The 18,991-nt window shown below is 52.3% G+C and overlaps 6 protein-coding genes across 6 annotated transcripts; 1 reads left to right on the top strand and 5 right to left on the bottom strand.

Moving 5' to 3' along the window:
- Nucleotides 1–239: 239 nt before the first annotated feature.
- BROUX77_006261 (uncharacterized protein) lies at nucleotides 240–3,830 on the bottom strand (the record flags this gene model as incomplete). The annotated part of the gene is made up of 1 exon (XM_073751226.1): nucleotides 240–3,830. One exon carries the CDS (start codon nucleotides 3,828–3,830, stop codon nucleotides 240–242), a length of 3,591 nt encoding a protein of 1,196 aa, XP_073603330.1.
- A 164-nt stretch (nucleotides 3,831–3,994) lies between these two features.
- On the bottom strand, nucleotides 3,995–5,161 carry BROUX77_006260 (uncharacterized protein; the record flags this gene model as incomplete). The annotated part of the gene is made up of 1 exon (XM_073751225.1): nucleotides 3,995–5,161. One exon carries the CDS (start codon nucleotides 5,159–5,161, stop codon nucleotides 3,995–3,997), a length of 1,167 nt encoding a protein of 388 aa, XP_073603329.1.
- A 1,219-nt stretch (nucleotides 5,162–6,380) lies between these two features.
- Nucleotides 6,381–7,643, top strand: BROUX77_006259 (uncharacterized protein; the record flags this gene model as incomplete). Its single annotated transcript, XM_073751224.1, has 1 exon — nucleotides 6,381–7,643. The coding sequence occupies one exon, from the start codon at nucleotides 6,381–6,383 to the stop codon at nucleotides 7,641–7,643; it is 1,263 nt and encodes a 420-aa protein (XP_073603328.1).
- A 559-nt stretch (nucleotides 7,644–8,202) lies between these two features.
- Nucleotides 8,203–9,504, bottom strand: BROUX77_006258 (uncharacterized protein; the record flags this gene model as incomplete). The annotated part of the gene is made up of 1 exon (XM_073751223.1): nucleotides 8,203–9,504. The coding sequence occupies one exon, from the start codon at nucleotides 9,502–9,504 to the stop codon at nucleotides 8,203–8,205; it is 1,302 nt and encodes a 433-aa protein (XP_073603327.1).
- Nucleotides 9,505–9,879: 375 nt separating this feature from the next.
- Nucleotides 9,880–14,732, bottom strand: BROUX77_006257 (uncharacterized protein; the record flags this gene model as incomplete). Its single annotated transcript, XM_073751222.1, has 2 exons — nucleotides 9,880–10,451; nucleotides 10,853–14,732. 2 exons carry the CDS (start codon nucleotides 14,730–14,732, stop codon nucleotides 9,880–9,882), a joined length of 4,452 nt encoding a protein of 1,483 aa, XP_073603326.1.
- Nucleotides 14,733–14,788: 56 nt separating this feature from the next.
- Nucleotides 14,789–16,908, bottom strand: BROUX77_006256 (uncharacterized protein; the record flags this gene model as incomplete). The annotated part of the gene is made up of 2 exons (XM_073751221.1): nucleotides 14,789–15,308; nucleotides 15,695–16,908. 2 exons carry the CDS (start codon nucleotides 16,906–16,908, stop codon nucleotides 14,789–14,791), a joined length of 1,734 nt encoding a protein of 577 aa, XP_073603325.1.
- Between the last annotated feature and the right edge of the window lie 2,083 nt (nucleotides 16,909–18,991).

Here is an 18,991-nt window from a genome sequence, read left to right as displayed (position 1 = left end):
TCTCTTTATCTGTTTCTTAATTTATTTCTGCTGTTCTAAAAGCGTTCTCCTTTAGACCGTAAAGCCTTACATACACAGACCAACCTGTGCCATAAGCGCATCTTCATAGGTCGCCGACCTTCGGCGTTGTGGAAAAGAAGAGTGGGGTAGGTCTCATGCATAACCCTTAGCATGAGCAGTGTCAGGATGGCTATTCATGACAGTAGCCCCCCTTTTTATGACTGATTTCCACAGCAGTACTAAGATCGTCTGGCGTTAGGCATCCTCTTGTAGAATTCTGCAACCTTCTCAGGTGCATTGGCTAAATGGTCCAGAGGTTCCCAGGAGGGTCCATCATGTTCATAGCCCTCCCAAACTACTTGATATTGCAGAGGGCCACGCGAAGACACGCCTATAATTTCCTTGACCACAAATTCTTCCTCGCCATCTACTATGACGGGAGGAGGAGGAGGGTTTTTCTGGCCAGGAAGAGGATCCGACGCACATGGTTCCAGCAGACAAACGTGGAAGACGGGATGAACCTTCATAGTGGCAGGGAGTGCCAACTCGTAGGCATGCGAAGACACCTTCCGTAGAATCTTAAATGGGCCAAGCTTCTTGAAGTCCAACTTCTTTGAAGGACGAGTAGTTCGAATATTTCTACTCAAAAGCCACACTAAGTCCCCTTCTCGAAGGAGAGGGGCGGAAGATTTGTGTCGATTCGCGTACTCGGTCATCCGCTCACGGCTCCACGTAATTTCAGTCTTTAAAAACTGACAAATGTTGTCAAGCTCTTTAACAAAGTTCCGCAACGGGCCTTTTTCCACAGAGACTGGGAGCGACTCACGCCCACTTCTGGGGTGAAACCCGTGGTTCGCAAAGAAGGGCGTCAGCATAGTAGAACTGGACTCGGAGTCATTGTAAGAGAACTCCGCCAAGGGCAAAAGATCAGCCCAATTGTCCTGTCTATAGTTGGTGTAACCCCGCAGGTATTGCTCCAAAATAGAGTTCACACGCTCAGTCTGACCATCGGTCTGAGGGTGGAACGCAGTACTCAGATTTTGCTTTATGCCCAACAGTTTGGCTAAAGCCTTGGAAAAAGCCGACGTAAACAGACTACCCCTGTCGGACACAATGTCCAATGGCAGACCGTGGAGCCTATACACTGCTGACAAATAGAGCTTAGCAAAACCTGCAGCATCCAGCGAGGAATCGCAAGGTATAAAGTGAGCCATTTTGCTAAGCCTATCGATGACAACGAGAATCATGTCAAAAGAATTGGAGACCGGCAAGCCGGTGATAAAATCAAGGGACACAGATGTCCACCGAGCTTGCGGAATGGTCAGAGGTTTCAGTAGACCGTAGGGACTATGTCGCGCGGACTTGATCCGTTGGCAGACCTCACAATTTCGGATGTACCGGATGACATCACGACGCATCCCGGGCCACCAGTATTCCCGAACAAGAAGTTCAAAAGTGTTCTTTTGTCCAGGGTGTCCGCTAGGCATAATATCATGACAATTCTTCAATGCACGAACTCGTAGATCCTCGTTCGGCAAATATAGAAGGTCGTTGACAAACAAAAGACCGTCATTGTCAAGCCTGCAGACACTGAGGTCCACATCTGGAGGTTTGGTCGACTGGCCTCGAAGAGCAGAAATAACATCAAGAGCCCACTTGTCCGTGGATAGCGCGATTTTTACCTCGTCTACCAAAGACATGGTACCAATAAAATTTTCAGGGGGAATAATAGGAGCACACAGCTCTTTATCCTCCTCAGAAGAAGAAGAAACGAGGTCTTCGTAGCGTCTGGTCAGGGCATCAGCTCTAGAATTCAAGGAGCCAGGCCTATAAGTGATGACATAACGGTACTCGCTCAGTTCCATAGCCCACCTCGCTTGCCGTCTGTTCATGGCCGGAATTTGCTTAAGAACGGCTAAATTCCGATGGTCCGTCAATACCAGAACAGGTTTTTCCAGACTTTCAACCATGAATCGCCACGACTTTAGAGACTCCACAATGGCTAACAACTCCTTGTCACCTACGCCGTAGTTACACTGGGCAGGATTCATTTTTTGAGAGAAATAGGCCACGGGGTGTAGTAGAAGCCCCTTGTCAGTCGGGTGGTATTGAGACATGACGGCAGATATTACACGGTCAGACGCGTCTGTTTCAATAACAGTGTCCAACAGGTAATCAAAGTGCTTGAGGATAGGTTCAGAGCAGAAAAGGTCCTTCAGGGTGTGAAATGCTGCCTCACATTCAGAGGACCAGACAAAAGATTGCGTCTTTTTAGTCAACTCGAAGAGAGGTGTGCAGATTCTAGAGAAGTCACGGATGAACCTCCTATAGAAATTGGCAAAACCCAAAAAGGACTGGACTCCCTTAACAGTTCGGGGAGCCTCCCACTCACGGACAGCCGCAACTTTAGCGGGGTCCATCTTCAGAGCATCGGCTGAAATAACAAAGCCAACAAAGGTAGTTTCAGTCTTGTCGAATTCGCATTTTTCACCCTTGACAAACAGACTGGCCTGCGCTAATTTTAGCAGGACTTTGCGCACATGAACATCATGTTCCTCTTGGTTCAGAGAGAACACCAGGATATCATCCAAGTAACAGACACAGAATATGTCCAAATACTCCGACAAGACCTCGCTGACATATTTCTGACACGTGGCAGGAGCATTGGTGAGCCCAAACGGCATCACATTGTACTCAAAAATGCCATATCGAGTTCTGAAAGCTGTCTTGTATTCATCACCTTTCTTGATGCGAATCAAGTGGTACGCAGCTCTCAGATCCAGCTTTGTAAAAATGTTTCCCGTAGCCGCCGTGCGCAGTGATTCATTGATCCGAGGCAGAGGAGTTACGTCTTTGATGGTGATATCATTGACGGCTCGGAAATCAACACAGAATCGTAAACTGCCTGGCTTCCTAGCAAAAAGAATCGGGGAAGCCAGCGGCGAAGAGGAAGAGGAAATAAAGCCTTTAGCAAGCATGCCATCTAGATATTTTTTGACAGCCTGCAACTCGAGTGGAGTCATATCGTACAGCGGGGCCTTGGGGTATTTCGCATCGGGAACGAAGTTAATCGCATGATCAATGTCCCGGTGAGGTGGTAGTTGATCAGCACCTTCTCGAGAGAACAGAGGAAGTAGGTCATGGTATTTCTTCGGGATGCGTTCAAGGAGCCGTGCATGCTCTTGTTCCGGAGTTAGGTCCTCCTGATTGAGATAATCCAGGACTTCCTGAGCGGTGACACGATAAATCTGTAGTTTCTCAGCTTTGGCAAAGCGATGCAAAGCCTGAGACGACACCGTCACACAGGAACAAGACACAGCTGACGATTGTGCAATAAAAGAAGGAAGGGGTGAAGTGGCTGAAGCAGGAGCAGATCCCTCAATCTGACTGCCAGCGGTAGAAGCAATATTTTTGTCGTTTTTTGTATAAGAAAAATCAAACGAAGCGCCAGAATCAGTAGAAGCAGTCGAAACAGAAGAAGAAGAAGAAGAAGAATCAGAAGCTGCCACAGCATTGCCATCGGCGGTAGAAGTAACCGATATCTTGAGCGTATTGGAAGGCCAAGAAATTTCCGGGTTATGGGCGTCGAGCCAGCATTTCCCCAGGATGATGTGGTAGCCCCCAAGCTTCGTGATTTGAAAAACCAAAGTTTCTGAATAATTAGGAAAAGAGAGGGACAAAGGAACTTGGTGGGTCACTTTACCCGCAGCAGTTTCACTACCATCAACAACATGGAGCGACTCGGCTCTGGCCTTGAGAACAGTAGGAATCTGATGCCTTGCTATAAATTCAGAATCCACAAAACAAGTTGTTGATCCCGAATCCACCATAGCGTAGGCCTCAATAGAATTATTCACTGTCACAGGAATAACCAGAGGGGGAGAGTTACCATAATCGATAGCATTATCAAGAGAACAAGTGCTGATTCTCAAGAGACCCTCATCAGCAGCGTCAGGGCTAGCCAGGACCAGAGGGGAATGGGTCGGTAGCCCTTCTAGTTTTTTGACGCATCAGGCGCAGGGGCCGTCGAGGGAGCCCGGGTAGAAGTGGAGGGAGAAGGGACAGTAGCTGCGCGAAGAGCAAGGTTGTTTTTGGGGCAAGCCTTTAGCATGTGGTCCTTTGCGCCACACTTCCAACAAACACCCTTTGCCATTTTGCCGTCAGCAGTCTTACGGAAGGGTAGACCGTTGGCATCGGGACCTGCAGAGGTACCCTTAGCTGGCTTGGTGTTGGGGACAGCTTTTTGGGCGCCAGCATTTCTCGAACGAGAATCTTGCTGAAAGGGGACCACACCAGGAGGCGGTTGGATTTTCCCGTTGTTTCCCCGGGTTCGGTTGTTGATCGTATTGTCCAGCGTGTTGCAGAAATTAGCGAACTGATCAAGCGTTCCCTTAGGGGCAGGATAGGTGTTCCAAGCCAGAGCGTCCTGTATGTGGGGCTTGAGGCCTCGCTGAAATAGTGCAATGGTGAAATCAGCGTCGGCCCAACCGAGTTTCTTCAACAGCGTTGTAAAAGCAGAGTGATAGGCAGTACAAGTACCTGTCTGCTTTAAGTCGAAGATCTGCTGGGTCGCAGTCATGCGCCAGTCAGGGTCATCGAAAGCCTCAGCTAACGATTTCATAAAATCGTCGTACGTTTCAAAGTTCATGTGTCCAGTGGCCGGGTCCATCCGAGGCATGGCCCAATCCAGAGCGCCATCTCTAAGGTAGGAGAAGGCAGTCATCAGCTTGCGCTGCTCCGTGCGGTGGTGCTTGGGTGCAGCAGCAAATTTGACCGCAAGTTGCCTCTGGAACGCCTGGAAGCCTTGCTGATTGCCATCATAGGGCACGACATCAAGATGCTTGTCGGCCTCTTTCAACGGATCGGCATCCTCTTCCCGTTTGACTCGGGGAAGAGACTCAAGGGAGTTGAAGCGGGCTTCAGCGCCAGCCTGGAACGCAGCCCAGTAAACCTGAGCCGCATCAGGAACAGAGCCAACGGGGATGGGCGGGGCACCATCGTCGGTGCGCAGACCAGACATGTAAGCCGCCACAATAGCCATTTTGATCTCAGCACTGAACTCCCTAGGAAGGGCACCGAGATGCCAGTTCTCAGGAGTTCGGTCAGGAATCGACAGGAGGAACGTATTGAGATGCTCGATCATTTCGCGAGTGAGGGCCATTGCGAGTTGAAACGTAATAGAGAGGGAAAAATAAATGAGGAGAGAAAAAAGTGCCAAAGAGAGCCAAAGTTGTAATAGCGTCGGGTCTTCAAATGAAGCTTAACAAAATATTACGGATAGGGCCCGAAGAAAGGATTAGGGTTCCGGGTACAGCCAACGACTCGGGACAATGATAGGTTCCTGAGGTGGACAGTCGGGCCTGTGGAGGAAGACGTCAGTTAGACAGAGTGCTAAGACGTATGGTCGGTTGAGATGAAGAGGCAACACACAACTTAGATGGCTATTCTGAGAATAGAGCGGCACAAAGAGGAAGGAGGAGGAACAATCACACACTTCAAAGAAGAAGAAAGGTTGAACTGCAAAGAAAGCAAGAACAGAATGGTATAAAGAAGAAGAAGAAGGTAAGCAAGTGCATGTGATTGTTAAGCTTGGAGAACAAGAGTAAACCTGATCAACTCAGGGCAGGAGACGACGATATTTATGTTGTCGGCGCTCCTGACAAAACTCTGTCTTCCCAAGCTAGAAACAATCAACATCTAACTATGAACAAAAGATAAGTCTCGTGTAAACAAGACGTAACAGGTTCGTAACAATCGAACCAGATAACAACCCCCACCTAAGCACGCAATGGCAATTGCAACAAGAAAACTCCGCAGCAGCAGAACAACGTCTATCAGAGCACCCGTGCTCAGCACATCCCACGACAACCTCATATCCGTTGATCAACTCACGATCTACACAGACCAACCTGTGCCATAAGCGCATCTTCATAGGTCGCCGACCTTCGGCGTTGTGGAAAAGAAGAGTGGGGTAGGTCTCATGCATAACCCTTAGCATGAGCAGTGTCAGGATGGCTATTCATGACAATAACCGTATCATCATACGTCCTTGGAACATTAGCGTGACAAATGGAAGCGGGGTAAGGTGCCAGGCATAACCCTATGCAATGGCAATGGCAAGAATGGCTATTCATGACAACCAAGTTGGCTTATGTGGAGGTTTGGACTGGCCCGACCGCGTTAAGATTTTACACCTGAACTCCGCCATAAACTCGACACTTCAGGTATACCTCACAGTCAAAAACCTCCCCAACGACGACTACCCAAGATGGGTTGAGAAAGTAAAGAGAGTAGCGGGACGAGTGGAAGCGCTATCAGGATATAGTTCCAAGGACCCGTCGAAGACTTTGACGTGGTACAGCCAGAGGAAAGCAGAAACAATGTCCGCCAAAGTTGTAACCCCGAGCGTCGTGGACCAGCAACCGCACCCCGACAATGATGAAGAACACGTGACAATGAGTGTCAACGCCTTCCACACGCCGCTCCCGAGCAATGAATGCCAACGCACCCGTCCCGTCAAACCCCGTGCACCTTGGAGATCTGCAGATGAAAAAGAGAAAGCAAAGTCTGGCAACGCCTGTTTCCGTTGCCTTGCCACGGGCCACCGGTCTCTTGACTGCCCGAAGTTTGCCCCGAGTCGTCGACCAGCGAGAGTGAACCATACAACGATTCCAGAAGTTTCAGAGCCGATGGACGAGATTATCGAGAGTGTTCCACACGATGCGGACACAAGAGTAGACCCAGACGAATTTCGGCCCCTGAGTTTAAAGAAGAGAAGACGCAAGAAGAGAACCGGCACCAACATCGTCCATGCTGATGCAGTCAACCACATGCATTCCACACCGTTTTTGATCGAGACTTTCGTCAACAACTTCTTTTATTGTGACGCACTGCTCGACACTGGATGCTTGGTAACATCAGCATTTGACGAAGGTTTAGTCAAGCGACGGGGTCTCCAGCGTATCCCCGTGAAGAGAAGAGAGCTACTACTTGCAGAAAACGACACGAAGAAGAGATGGATTTCAGAAATTGCAGTGTGCGACATTGATATCGACGGTCGCAAAGAGAGAGTCTACGGTTACGTGATACCGAATTTAGCCTACGACATGATCCTGGGAAAGCCCTGGATGGAGAAGAACGACGTCGTGTACTCCGCGAAAGAGCGAATGATTACCTTCAAGGATCAAGGAGACCGACTTATTGTCCGAGAGAAAGGCTGGCGTGAAGCGCACGCTGGCGCCCCCAAAGCAAGCATGGTGATGGCAGCAGTTTTTGCCGCAGAGATTCGACGAGGAAGGAAGAGCAAACAGAAGCTACAAGTGTTTTCGGCCTCCATTCAAGACATCAACAAGGCCCTCGAAGTGAAAGCCCGCCTCACAAGAGAACAGATTTCCGAGAGACTCCCGCAGGAACTCAAGCATTTAGCACCGATTTTCCTAGACGATGGCGAAGGAGATTTACCGCCCAACCGACCAGGCATCGACCACGCTATAAAGATGAAGAAAGACGAACAAGGACGAGACAAAGAGGTCCCATGGGGCCCCCTGTACAACATGTCGAGAGATGAATTATTGGTTCTGCGCAAGACGCTCGCAGACCACTTAGACAAGGGATGGATTCGTCGCTGTGGTGCAGTGGTATAGCACCTGGCAAGGCTTTTCGGTTGGCTACCGAGAAGTCGTAGGTTCGATTCCTACCAGTGACGCCAATTTTCTACGAGCAGTCAACCTTAACTGGGGCACTTGGGGTTAGTGCTGCTCGTTGGAAATTCATACCAAAAGCTATTCATGTATTTCCTTTCTGTCATAACTTGGGGATTATATTTGTGGGATCTTAGATGTAACTGCCTCCCTGCCAGGGGATTGGAGTATATTATGTATAGTAGCTAGCTTGTTTGAGATTCCGTTAAACCTTGATTCGTGTATAGTATTAATATACACCTCGCCATAACCCTGCCAGGTTCCATGCGAGTAATGAATAAAAAAAAAAAAAAAAAAATTGGACGAGGGCAGATGGGCAGGATAGTAGCGTGGGCGCGGGTGGCGGTGCGCGGAGAGACGGTGGCAAGACACAGGCAACCGGAGTCGACGAAGGCAGAGGTAGAACAAGTTTTATTGAGAACAACATCTATATAGGTACCTCTAGCCCCCATTTCCTCCCGAGCGATCTTCTCTCCTTGGGGCTCTAGACGGCGACGTTCGCCTAGAGCTCTCCATTTCCCGACATGTCGCGGGACGCGGGCGTGGGCACAGGCAGGGGCAGAGCTGGGGTCGGCGCAGCAAGCTGGGGAAGGTTGGTGGAGCGGACAGGGACGGTAGTAGTGGGGACAAAGTTCAGTGGACAGTTCTGGCGCAGATGGCCAGTCTGGCGGCAGCGGAAGCAGGCGCGGTTGCGGCGGAGGCGCTCGCGCTCCTCGTCGGTCAGGGGCTGAAGGGCCGTGGCAGTGACAGTGGGAGTCCAATCCATAGCATCGGGGTGACGAGCAGCAGCCGACGGGGGAACGGAGGAAACAAAAGGGCCAGCAGGAGCAGGGGAAACAGGGTGGGCAGCGTACGGAGAGTAGGTCGTGTTATCAGTGAAAGCGGAGTAGTGGCCGCGGCGGGGACGAGGTAGGAATTGCTCAGCCTTGGAAGCGACGTTTTGCATGCAGTTGGTAAATTCAGGGTACGTCGCGGGGACGTTGACATAGACCATCGCTTGTCGGAGGGCAGGCGCCATGGCGGTTTGCAACTTCGAAATGCGGTTGCGGTCGCCAATGATGTTGGCGTCCTGGAGGACTTTTTCGAAGCGGGGCAGGAACAAGGCGAAGGGTTCAGAGGGTCCCTGGCGCATGTTGTCCAGGTGGAAGAGAGCACGGTCAGCAGCAAAGGGGTCGATGAATATGGAGTCCAAGTACTCCAGGAACTGGTGGGGCCCGGTGTCGTTCAGCAAGCCCTGCTCGAAGTACGCCACGACGAGGTTCTGGGCTTCTACCGTCATACGCGCAAAAAGGTACGCGTATTGCTTGCGGTGGTCACCGATTGACTCGCTGTCCAGTGCAAGCTTGGAGCGGGCACTCAGGGCCCAGACGCGGTAGGCAGAGCGTTGGCCGGAAAACAAGGCGATATCCGGGAGGGCACGCTTCCTCGGTTCGAGGTTTCTTTCCGTAGTTGCAACGGGCACGGGAGCAGCGGGGACAGCAGTGGGGACAGGGGACGCAGGGACGACGGCGGGAGCGGAAGTAGCGGTGGCAGCACGGGCAAAAGCTTGGAGATCGGCGATGGCCTGATCTCGTTTTTGTTGGCCACTGTTGAACTCGTCGCGCAATTGTTGTTGCGCGTGGTCGTGCTTCTCGTTGAGCTGCTGGATGGCTTGCAGCAGATCTTGAAGCGACGGGGCCGCCGGGGCTGGAACAGGGACAGTAGGATCGGACATGGCTGTCGGAGGAGGCTCAGAGTCGAAGAAGACGGTGTTGTTGGAAGTGGTGTCAGAGTCGGGGTCGGTGGTAGGTGCACAGTAGGGCATGTGACGGTGGAACAAAAGAGGAACAGAGAGAAACGATGTACAGGTGGCGGGTGGTAACGAGGAAAAGGTACGAAGACAGGGTAAAAGAAACGAGGACAGTGTAAACAAGGGTAGATCTGTTTCTATTGTAAGGCTTTACGGTCTAAAGGAGAACGCTTTTAGAACAGCAGAAATAAATTAAGAAACAGATAAAGAGAAAAGACTAATGTACAAGAAAACGGGCGGAAACAACACTATCTATATACGCGCGGTAGAGGTATGACGCGTACCCTTGACAACGACGGTGTGCACACGGGTTTGGCAGGCGGTGAGTAACGGCGGTGTGCAAGGCGGTGTGGACGGCGGTGTAAACGGCGGTGAGGGCGGAGCCTGAGCCTACCTCGATCCATAGATCGTTACAGTTACTGCTGCATCTGGTGACACCCAATGGTCCTTGACAAGTCTCATGATCCGAGATTTTAACCTGTCGTCGTCTTCGCCTTGAGGAATGTCTTGTTCTCGTCTGCTAAGGGCGTCGGGTTTACCACTTTTGCTTCCTGATCGGAACTCAAGCTGGAAGTCGTATTCTGAAAGCTTCTGGGACCACCGAACCTGCCGCTCTGAAAGTTTCCGTGTCGTCATAAAGTATTGCAGGTTCTTGTGGTCGGTCAATATTTTGAAGGGGGCGCCAAGACTCTTCAATTCGCCCCTCCACTCTTCCAAGCACTTCACAACTGCCAGGAGCTCTTTGTCGTGAATCTCATAGTTGACCTCGGCAGGGGACAGCTTCTTGGAAAAGAATGCTACTGGGCGCAGTTCGCCTTCGTCGTCCACTTGGGATAGAGTTCCTCCCAGGGCCCATCCAGAACAGTCGCATTCCACGATCGTCTTCCTGTCTTCGTCCCACATCGCTAGAACCGGGGCGGTAATAAAAAGGTTCTTCAGCGTCTCGAAAGCTCGTTCTTCGACTGGGCCCCAGGTCCATTGTCATGAATAGCTATCCTGACACTGCTCATGCTAAGGGTTATGCATGAGACCTACCCCACTCTTCTTTTCCACAACGCCGAAGGTCGGCGACCTATGAAGATGCGCTTATGGCACAGGTTGGTCTGTGTAGATCGTGAGTTTTTTTTTTTTTTTTTTTTTATTCATTACTCGCATGGAACCTGATAGGGTTATGGCGAGGTGCAGTAAATCTACACATAGCAAGGTACAATAAAACAACATCCAAACTCCAGCAAAAATCAACGACAAAGGAAATACGTCGTGGTCGACACAGTAATTTGTCCAAAGACACAAGCACCAACTCCTCCTCACTCCTCAACTTCCTCCACTCTCCTCCCACCACTACTTTCTCTTCTCCCCACACCTTCTACCCAGGCCTTCGTGCAAAAACCCGTCTTGCGAACAAACTTCAGCAGCACCTCGGTTCCGTTATTCGTATTGAAGAGCGTCGGGAGATCTAGCGACTTAGGACTCAATGCCATGGCCATCTCTTGACGCTCTGCAGAAAATGCGGCGCAGTGCAGCAGCACATGCTCAACGCTCTCGCTTTCATGTTCTTGACAACGGCGGCACCGGTCCGAGTCCGTCTTCTTGATGAGCAGCAGGTAGGGCAACAAGTTGCCTTTACCCACCTTCATCTGGAAGTACGCCGAGGTTAGCCATCTTGGTCCGGAAACCTTGGGCGCCTTAGCACGGAGAACTGGATCACCACCGATGGTACGCAGGTAGTGCGAGCCGTGGGAGGGACCAGCGGCGGTGTCTCGCTCAAAAGCCCAGAGAGTCTCCCACTTGTCCATGGTAAACCTCCTAACCCTGGCGAAGACACTGCCCAGTGAGCTGAACTTGCGTTCATCATCACTCTCGAGAGCCTGGCGTGCAACCGCGTCTGCAATCTCGTTCCCCACTATGCCCATGTGCCCGGGACACCACATCACCGTGACTGGCGACGTGAATGTACCTAGGACGCGGCGGGCCTGCCACGCGAAGTGGCCGTGCTTGCGGAGCCGCGCAATGGCAGCTTGGCTGTCGACAAACACATAGCAGGGGCGAGCTTGCTTTGTTATTTTTTCTGTTTTGGCGAGGAGCGTGAGTGCCTCCACGATGGCGGCGCTCTCGCAGTCTGCAACCTCCACATCTTGCAGTCGATGACTGACTTTCGTTTTGATTTCACCGGTTTTGGTATCGACCACGCACGCTGCAAGCGAGCACCTGGAGCCTTCTTTGGAGCCGTCCGTATACACGGTGACGGCATCGTTCGGAAGTCTTGACAAGAACTGGGCATGCCTGACGGCAGCGTCCTCCTTGGGTCCAGGGTCGACGACGATGGAGATGCGGTCGGTCAGTGGCGGCTGCCAGGGACTATCCCACTCCTGTCGGCGACGTTCTCGTCTCCACATGCCTGCCACCAATGGCTTCAACTCGCGCATGATGCAGCCGAGTCGAGTCTTGACACTCATGTTATGCCCCAGGAGAGGCAGGTCTGAGTCATCGGGGGCAAGCTCGTCCTTGTCGGGTTGGGACGCAACACGGACGGGATGGTTGCGTTGGAGGCGGAGAGTGCGAGCGGCGTAGGCCATGCGTGCTTTGGCGAATCGAATAGAGGGGGGCGGGAGGCCGGCCTCGACTTCGACGGCGCGTGTTGGTGAACCGCGGAATGTACCTAGGATACGGGCGGCAGCTTGGCTTTGCAGTTTCTGGTATACCCTTTGCAGACTGAGCTGGGGTTTTGACGGGTCATACCAGAGAATTGATCCGTAATCGGCGACGGTACCCACACAGGAGATGTAGAGCTGACGGAGTGCCGCGATGGACAGTCCACGCGTGTTCGAAGCGAGCCGAAGCAAGCCGCGGAACGCGATCTCAGCCTTTTGGGTCCGTGCCTGGACGTGCTGTTTAAACGAAAGTCTGTTGTCGAAATGGAAACCTAGCCACTTGACCATCTTTTGGGGACGCACAGTGACATCACCTACTCGGACAGTTTGGGAGGCCCACTTTGCAGCATCGGTGTAGTGGATGAGCTCAGTTTTGCTCTCTTCAAACTCAATGCCGTAGTCACGAGCCTTGGCCCGCAGCTCCGTCACGAGTTCTTCGAGAAGCGCCGCTGAACGCCTCGGGCTTTTGGACGCCACGGTTACGCTGAAGTCGTCTATATACGACAGCTGAAGTTGTGGTGTGTCGCCGGCCACCCGAGCCACTATATGCCGAGCATACAACAGGAAGAGTAGAGGACTGATGGGGGAACCTTGGGGGATGCCGATGTTAACCGGGGTCATCGGAAACGGCTGACCCTCGATGTGCAGGCCGACAGTACGGTCCTGGAGGAACGAAGCAACCCATTTTCGGAACACCAGGGGAAGACCGAGCTCACGTAAGCTGCGCATCAAGCAGGGCTTTGACACGTGGTCGAAAGCGCCCTTGACGTCAAGGAAGAGAGTGCTTGGAACGAGCTTCATCTCCTTGACCTTCTGCAGGTGGCTGACGTATACGAGAGCGGCGTCCATGGCTGAACGCTGTTTGCGGCCTCCCAGTTGAGTGTCGTCTAGAAGCGAGCTGTCATGGCAATTAGCGAGGTACCCTAAGCGGGTCGCAAAGACTTTCTCGAGCACTTTGCCTAGACAGTTGAGCAGTGAGATGATGCGGTAGGACTTTACGACTGAATAATCAGCCTTTCCGTCTTTCGCGAGCACAATCCCAGTAGCTTGCTTCCAGAGTGTGGGGTGTATTCCGAGGCGAGACAGGGCTTTGTAGACGGAGAGAAAGGGCGCGGGATGGGCCTCAAAGGCGATCTGGATGATCTTGGCGTTCATGCCGTCGGGCCCGGGGGCCTTCTTGGCGTTGGCGGACATGATTGCCTCCTTGATCTCGTGGTCTGTAAGGTCAGGCCAGGGGTATATGCTTCGGTCGGTGTCGTTCGGGGGGGTGTCGTGGGGGGTGTCGTGATGGGGGTCGTGATGGGGGTCGTGTGTATCCGCAATGTCAGGTCGGGGGTCGACACCTGCGCTAGACGTAGCACCCAGTAGCGTCAGGAAAGCCTTTTCCTTCTCCTCGGGGGTATTGGCTAACCCGTCTGGCCCCTGGATGGGGGGGAAGTAACTCGCCGTAGCTGGCTTGGTGTATTTCCAGGCTGTGTAGACCTTTTCGTTGTCAGCGTCAGAAAGAAAGGTAGTCCAGTGAGTAGACTTAGCATCTTCGACAGCATGGGTGTACTTGTTGCGAATCGAATGAAACTCAACCAGCGACAGCCTGCCTCGTCTGTATCTTCTCTCTGCGCGCGATGCGGCCTGACGTTGTGATTGTAGCTCGGGCGTCCACCATGGCTTTGCGCGGGCACTGTGCCTCTTCACTGACATGCACCTCTGACAAGCAGATTGCAGGGCCTCGGAAAGCAGTCGCGCCATTGCGTCACCGTCTGCAGAAATCTCTGCCAGGGACAGCTGAAGCTCAAGGTCAGCCTGGCCAGCCAGCCATTCCTTGCGAAACAGCGACCAGTCGGCCGTCTTGGTGTTGAACGCCGGGTTACGTGTTAGGGTTTTGGGTGTGGTGGTGCTGACGTAATCAAAACTGATGGCCCGGTGATCGGAGCCCGTCTCCTGAAGATACCTCCAGTTCGTAAACAGGCCCGGTCGAGACCGCAGGGAAAATGCGAGGTCGATCACCGAGGTCGTGCTGCTGTTGACGTATGTGCCGCCGTTGCGTTCAACGTAGTCGTCGTCGACAATCAGGGTGGCATTCTGCGACATCAGCCAGTTAGCAAAAGAGTCAGCTCGTGGTTCGTGGGGATGCTCTCGCTGGGAATTCCACCAATGGTGATGGAGATTGAAGTCGCCGAGAAGCAAAGTACTGGTGTCAATATTGCGCGATAAAAGATTGGTGCGCTCAATGGTATAGGGGCGGGGTTGGGTCTCGGGGACAGGCTGCACAGTCAGCTGGCGTTCGTTGTAGACATTGAGAAGCGAAAACGGCTCCGACGCAAGGATGCGCAGGGTCTGAATATCACTCTCAGCATCGCCAAACTCGAACAGCACAGAAAACGGCAGGCCTTGGCGGACGTAGGTCAGGACCCGCGGGCGCAAAGGCATGGCCTCGAGATTCCTAACATTAAACGGCACAACCAGGGTGAAGCCCGGCTGCGTCAATGTTCTATACCCAGCTTTGAGTTTTATGGTATAAGGCTCCTGGATGCAGACAATGTCCGCCTTTCCGGTTGCAGCAGCCTCAAGTATTGTCTCATGAACAGCCTTCATTTTGTGCACGTTGTGCTGAAGGATGCGTAGACGTTGTCCGGCCGTAGGGCCCTCTTTCATAGGCGAGGGGGGCCGTCTGTCGTAGATTTGCGGTCAACGTAGGGCACTGCTGGGACAATAGCGCCGCCGACGTTGACGTTTTTGCCGACACACTTGTCGTAGTCAGCCTGGGTCAGGGCCTCGACGACCACCGAGCCAGCCTGCTTACCCTTGGCAGGGACCACAAGCCAGCGCAGCGAGTCGGAGATCTTGACGCCGTTGAAGTCCGCCATGTCCTTGGGCAGCTCCTTGAGACTGTCGAAACCGTCTTCAATCGGCACACCGTGGATGACAAAGCAGAGCTTTGACGACTTGTGGGTTCTGGAGCCGGGAGATGTGGCGCGCGTGAACTCGCAGGCGCCAAAGCAGGACAGCTCCTTGACCACGCGCTGCAGATTGGAGGTCATCAATCTGACGGCCTCACTGTCCACAGCGTGCAGCAAGATGTTGCCCGCCTTGGTGCGCTGGACCGCAGACACTGCAGTCTTGCCAAGAAGGCGGTTCACCGCGTCGCGCACGCGTCGCTGGGGCAGCGCGCTGGCTCTCGACTCGGGTGTGGTGACAATAACGACGGCCGTTTTCTCGCGAGGGGCAGTCGTGGTGGTCTTTTTTTTTTTTTTTTTTATTCATTACTCGCATGGAACCTGACAGGGTTATGGCGAGGTGTATATTAATACTATACACGAATCAAGGTTTAACGGAATCTCAAACAAGCTAGCTACTACACATAATATACTCCAATCCCCTGGCAGGGAGGCAGTTACATCTAAGATCCCACAAATATAATCCCCAAGTTATGACAGAAAGGAAATACATGAATAGTTTTTGGTATGAATTTCCAACGAGCAGCACTAACCCCAAGTGCCCCAGTTAAGGTTGACTGCTCGTAGAAAATTGGCGTCACTGGTAGGAATCGAACCTACGACTTCTCGGTAGCCAACCGAAAAGCCTTGCCAGGTGCTATACCACTGCACCACAGCGACGTCGTGGTGGTCGTGGTGGTGGTCGTGTTGGGGGCGGGGGTCGTGGTTTTGTCGGCAGCCTTCTTCTGGGCGCGCTTGGCGACTACGGTCCACGTGTCGGGGGACTCAGTGGGCGCGTCGGCATCAGCCATAGCCGTGTCCGGGGCGGGAGGCGCGGCGGCGTCATCGGTAGTAGTAGTGGCGGTCGAGGTGGTGGTCGAGGTAGTGGTGTCGGGTGTGCTGGACTGGTCGCCAGCGGTGTCGATGACCATAGCATCAGCCTGGTCAGTGGCGGCGGTTGCGGCGGTTGCGGCGGTCGCAGCATTTTTTTTGGCCTTTTTGCCGCGGCGTCTGCGCTTATTGGCCTTAGGCGCAGGGGTGGCGTTTTTTTTGCTGGCACAGGGCTCACTGCCCAGGACAGAAGGCGCGGCTGGCACCTCAGGTGTCTGCGTCGCAGCCTCGCTGTACGCAGCCACGGCTTCAGCCTCGTGTGCTGGCTTGGGGCGGGCAGCCTTTGAGACTTCCATCTCAACCAGCGTCTTGTGGTCGTGGCGCGACATTACGACGAGCCCGCACTCGTTGCCAAACTGGCGCAGGATGCGCATCAGCTGGGCCTCGGAGGCTGACTCCTTGAGTCGTTCTAGAACAAGGAAGACCTCGTTCATGATGGCGGCGTTCTGCTCGTCGCGCCGGCGCTTGCGCTCCAACATGAGAGCAATCTCTCGGGCGCGCTTCGCCGGAATCGTCTGGTCGTTGTTGTTGTTGTTGGTGTTGTTGGTGTTGTTGGTGTCGTTCTCATCGCGCTGAGCCTGGCTGAACACGAACAGGTTCCCATCCAGTGCATTAGGCGTCGGCGTTGTCGCGTCCGAGTCGCGCGAGTCGGGTGTCGAGGGAATCTCAACCACCGGCGCATCTTCAACACCTGCATCGACTTTCATCGATGAGGTGACGGGCGCAGGCTGCGACGGTGAACGCAGCAGCTCGTCGTCGTCGGAACGCGGTTCCTGGCTCGCCATCTGGGCAAAACTCAGCCCCAGGCGCGTCGTGCGGCGCGTTTCATCGCGCGCGGTCGGTTTCTTGTCTATTTTGTTCGATGCACTGCTCGAACTAGTCTTAGAATCAATTGAGCTGTTGCTCAGAGTCGTTTTGGTGAGTTTTTCTGTCGATTTGGCCATTTTTGATGCAGGTGTATATCTGTTGGCCTTGTGCTTAGATCGTGAGTTGATCAACGGATATGAGGTTGTCGTGGGATGTGCTGAGCACGGGTGCTCTGATAGACGTTGTTCTGCTGCTGCAGAGTTTTCTTGTTGCAATTGCCATTGCGTGCTTAGGTGGGGGTTGTTATCTGGTTCGATTGTTACGAACCTGTTACGTCTTGTTTACACGAGACTTATCTTTTGTTCGTAGTTAGATGTTGATTGTTTCTAGCTTGGGAAGACAGAGTTTTGTCAGGAGCGCCGACAACATAAATATCGTCGTCTCCTGCCCTGAGTTGATCAGGTTTACTCTTGTTCTCCAAGCTTAACAATCACATGCACTTGCTTACCTTCTTCTTCTTCTTTATACCATTCTGTTCTTGCTTTCTTTGCAGTTCAACCTTTCTTCTTCTTTGAAGTGTGTGATTGTCCCTCCTCCTTCCTCTTTGTGCCGCTCTATTCTCAGAATAGCCATCTAAGTTGTGTGTTGCCTCTTCATCTCAACCGACCATACGTCTTAGCACTCTGTCTAACTGACGTCTTCCTCCACAGGCCCGACTGTCCACCTCAGGAACCTATCATTGTCCCGAGTCGTTGGCTGTACCCGGAACCCTAATCCTTTCTTCGGGCCCTATCCGTAATAGGAACGCAGTACTCAGATTTTGCTTTATGCCCAACAGTTTGGCTAAAGCCTTGGAAAAAGCCGACGTAAACAGACTACCCCTGTCGGACACAATGTCCAATGGCAGACCGTGGAGCCTATACACTGCTGACAAATAGAGCTTAGCAAAACCTGCAGCATCCAGCGAGGAATCGCAAGGTATAAAGTGAGCCATTTTGCTAAGCCTATCGACGACAACGAGAATCATGTCAAAAGAATTGGAGACCGGCAAGCCGGTGATAAAATCAAGGGACACAGATGTCCACCGAGCTTGCGGAATGGTCAGAGGTTTCAGTAGACCGTAGGGACTATGTCGCGCGGACTTGATCCGTTGGCAGACCTCACAATTTCGGATGTACCGGATGACATCACGACGCATCCCGGGCCACCAGTATTCCCGAACAAGAAGTTCAAAAGTGTTCTTTTGTCCAGGGTGTCCGCTAGGCATAATATCATGACAATTCTTCAATGCACGAACTCGTAGATCCTCGTTCGGCAAATATAGAAGGTCGTTGACAAACAAAAGACCGTCATTGTCAAGCCTGCAGACACTGAGGTCCACATCTGGAGGTTTGGTCGACTGGTATTACGGATAGGGCCCAAGGAAACCATTAGGGTTCTAGAAAGCCAACGACTCAGGACAATGATAGGTTCCAGAGGTGGACAGTCAGGCCTGCGCGGATATACGGCCGGGAGGAGAGGATAGAACTCTCTAGGTCGTATGGTCGGTTTGAGGTAAAGAGGCACACTCAACTAATTGATCTTATAACACACGGAAGGGAATAAACAATCACAGGAACACTGAGGTAACGAAGACGACAGAAGGTACTGATGCAATGAAGGCTATCAAGAAACAAGTGATAATTAAAGATATAGTACTAAAGAAGAAGGTACTATCGAAGAAGTGATACTATAAACTAGTATACAAAGAAGAATGGCAAAAGGGGTGTATGTGATTGTTAAGCTTGGGGAGCAAGAGTTAACCTGATCACACAGGGCAGAAGGCAACGCTATTTAAGGCGTTGCAGATTCTGACAACAGAGATCTTCCCAAGCTAGAACCAAATCACAGATAACCGAAAGTGGGGACATACGTAACTCAACGTTACCAGACGCTACTATCAAACCGGATGTTAGTTCACGAGATAAACCAACACGGCAGCAGCAGAACTGAAAATCCCTCAAGACACCCAGGCAACGATATGTCGCGTTACAGCGATATCGGCCTAACAGGTGTGGGCCCCACGCTCAAACGCTGTTGACACAAAAGGAACGAGAATAGCAGTCAACTCAGAATAAGCTGCATCAACTGCAGAGTACCGAGTTACCTAATAGCGATGATCTATAGTGTGCAAGCCGGCCACACCCGAGTAGATAAACCGGAGTGACACCTCAAGGTTAC

The sequence above is a fragment of the Berkeleyomyces rouxiae genome (assembly GCF_048999995.1).
Source record: "Berkeleyomyces rouxiae strain 22BRR77 chromosome Unknown BrBRR77_ptg000008l, whole genome shotgun sequence".
NCBI lineage: Eukaryota > Fungi > Ascomycota > Sordariomycetes > Microascales > Ceratocystidaceae > Berkeleyomyces > Berkeleyomyces rouxiae.
This window is presented reverse-complemented; position numbering and strand designations above follow the sequence as displayed.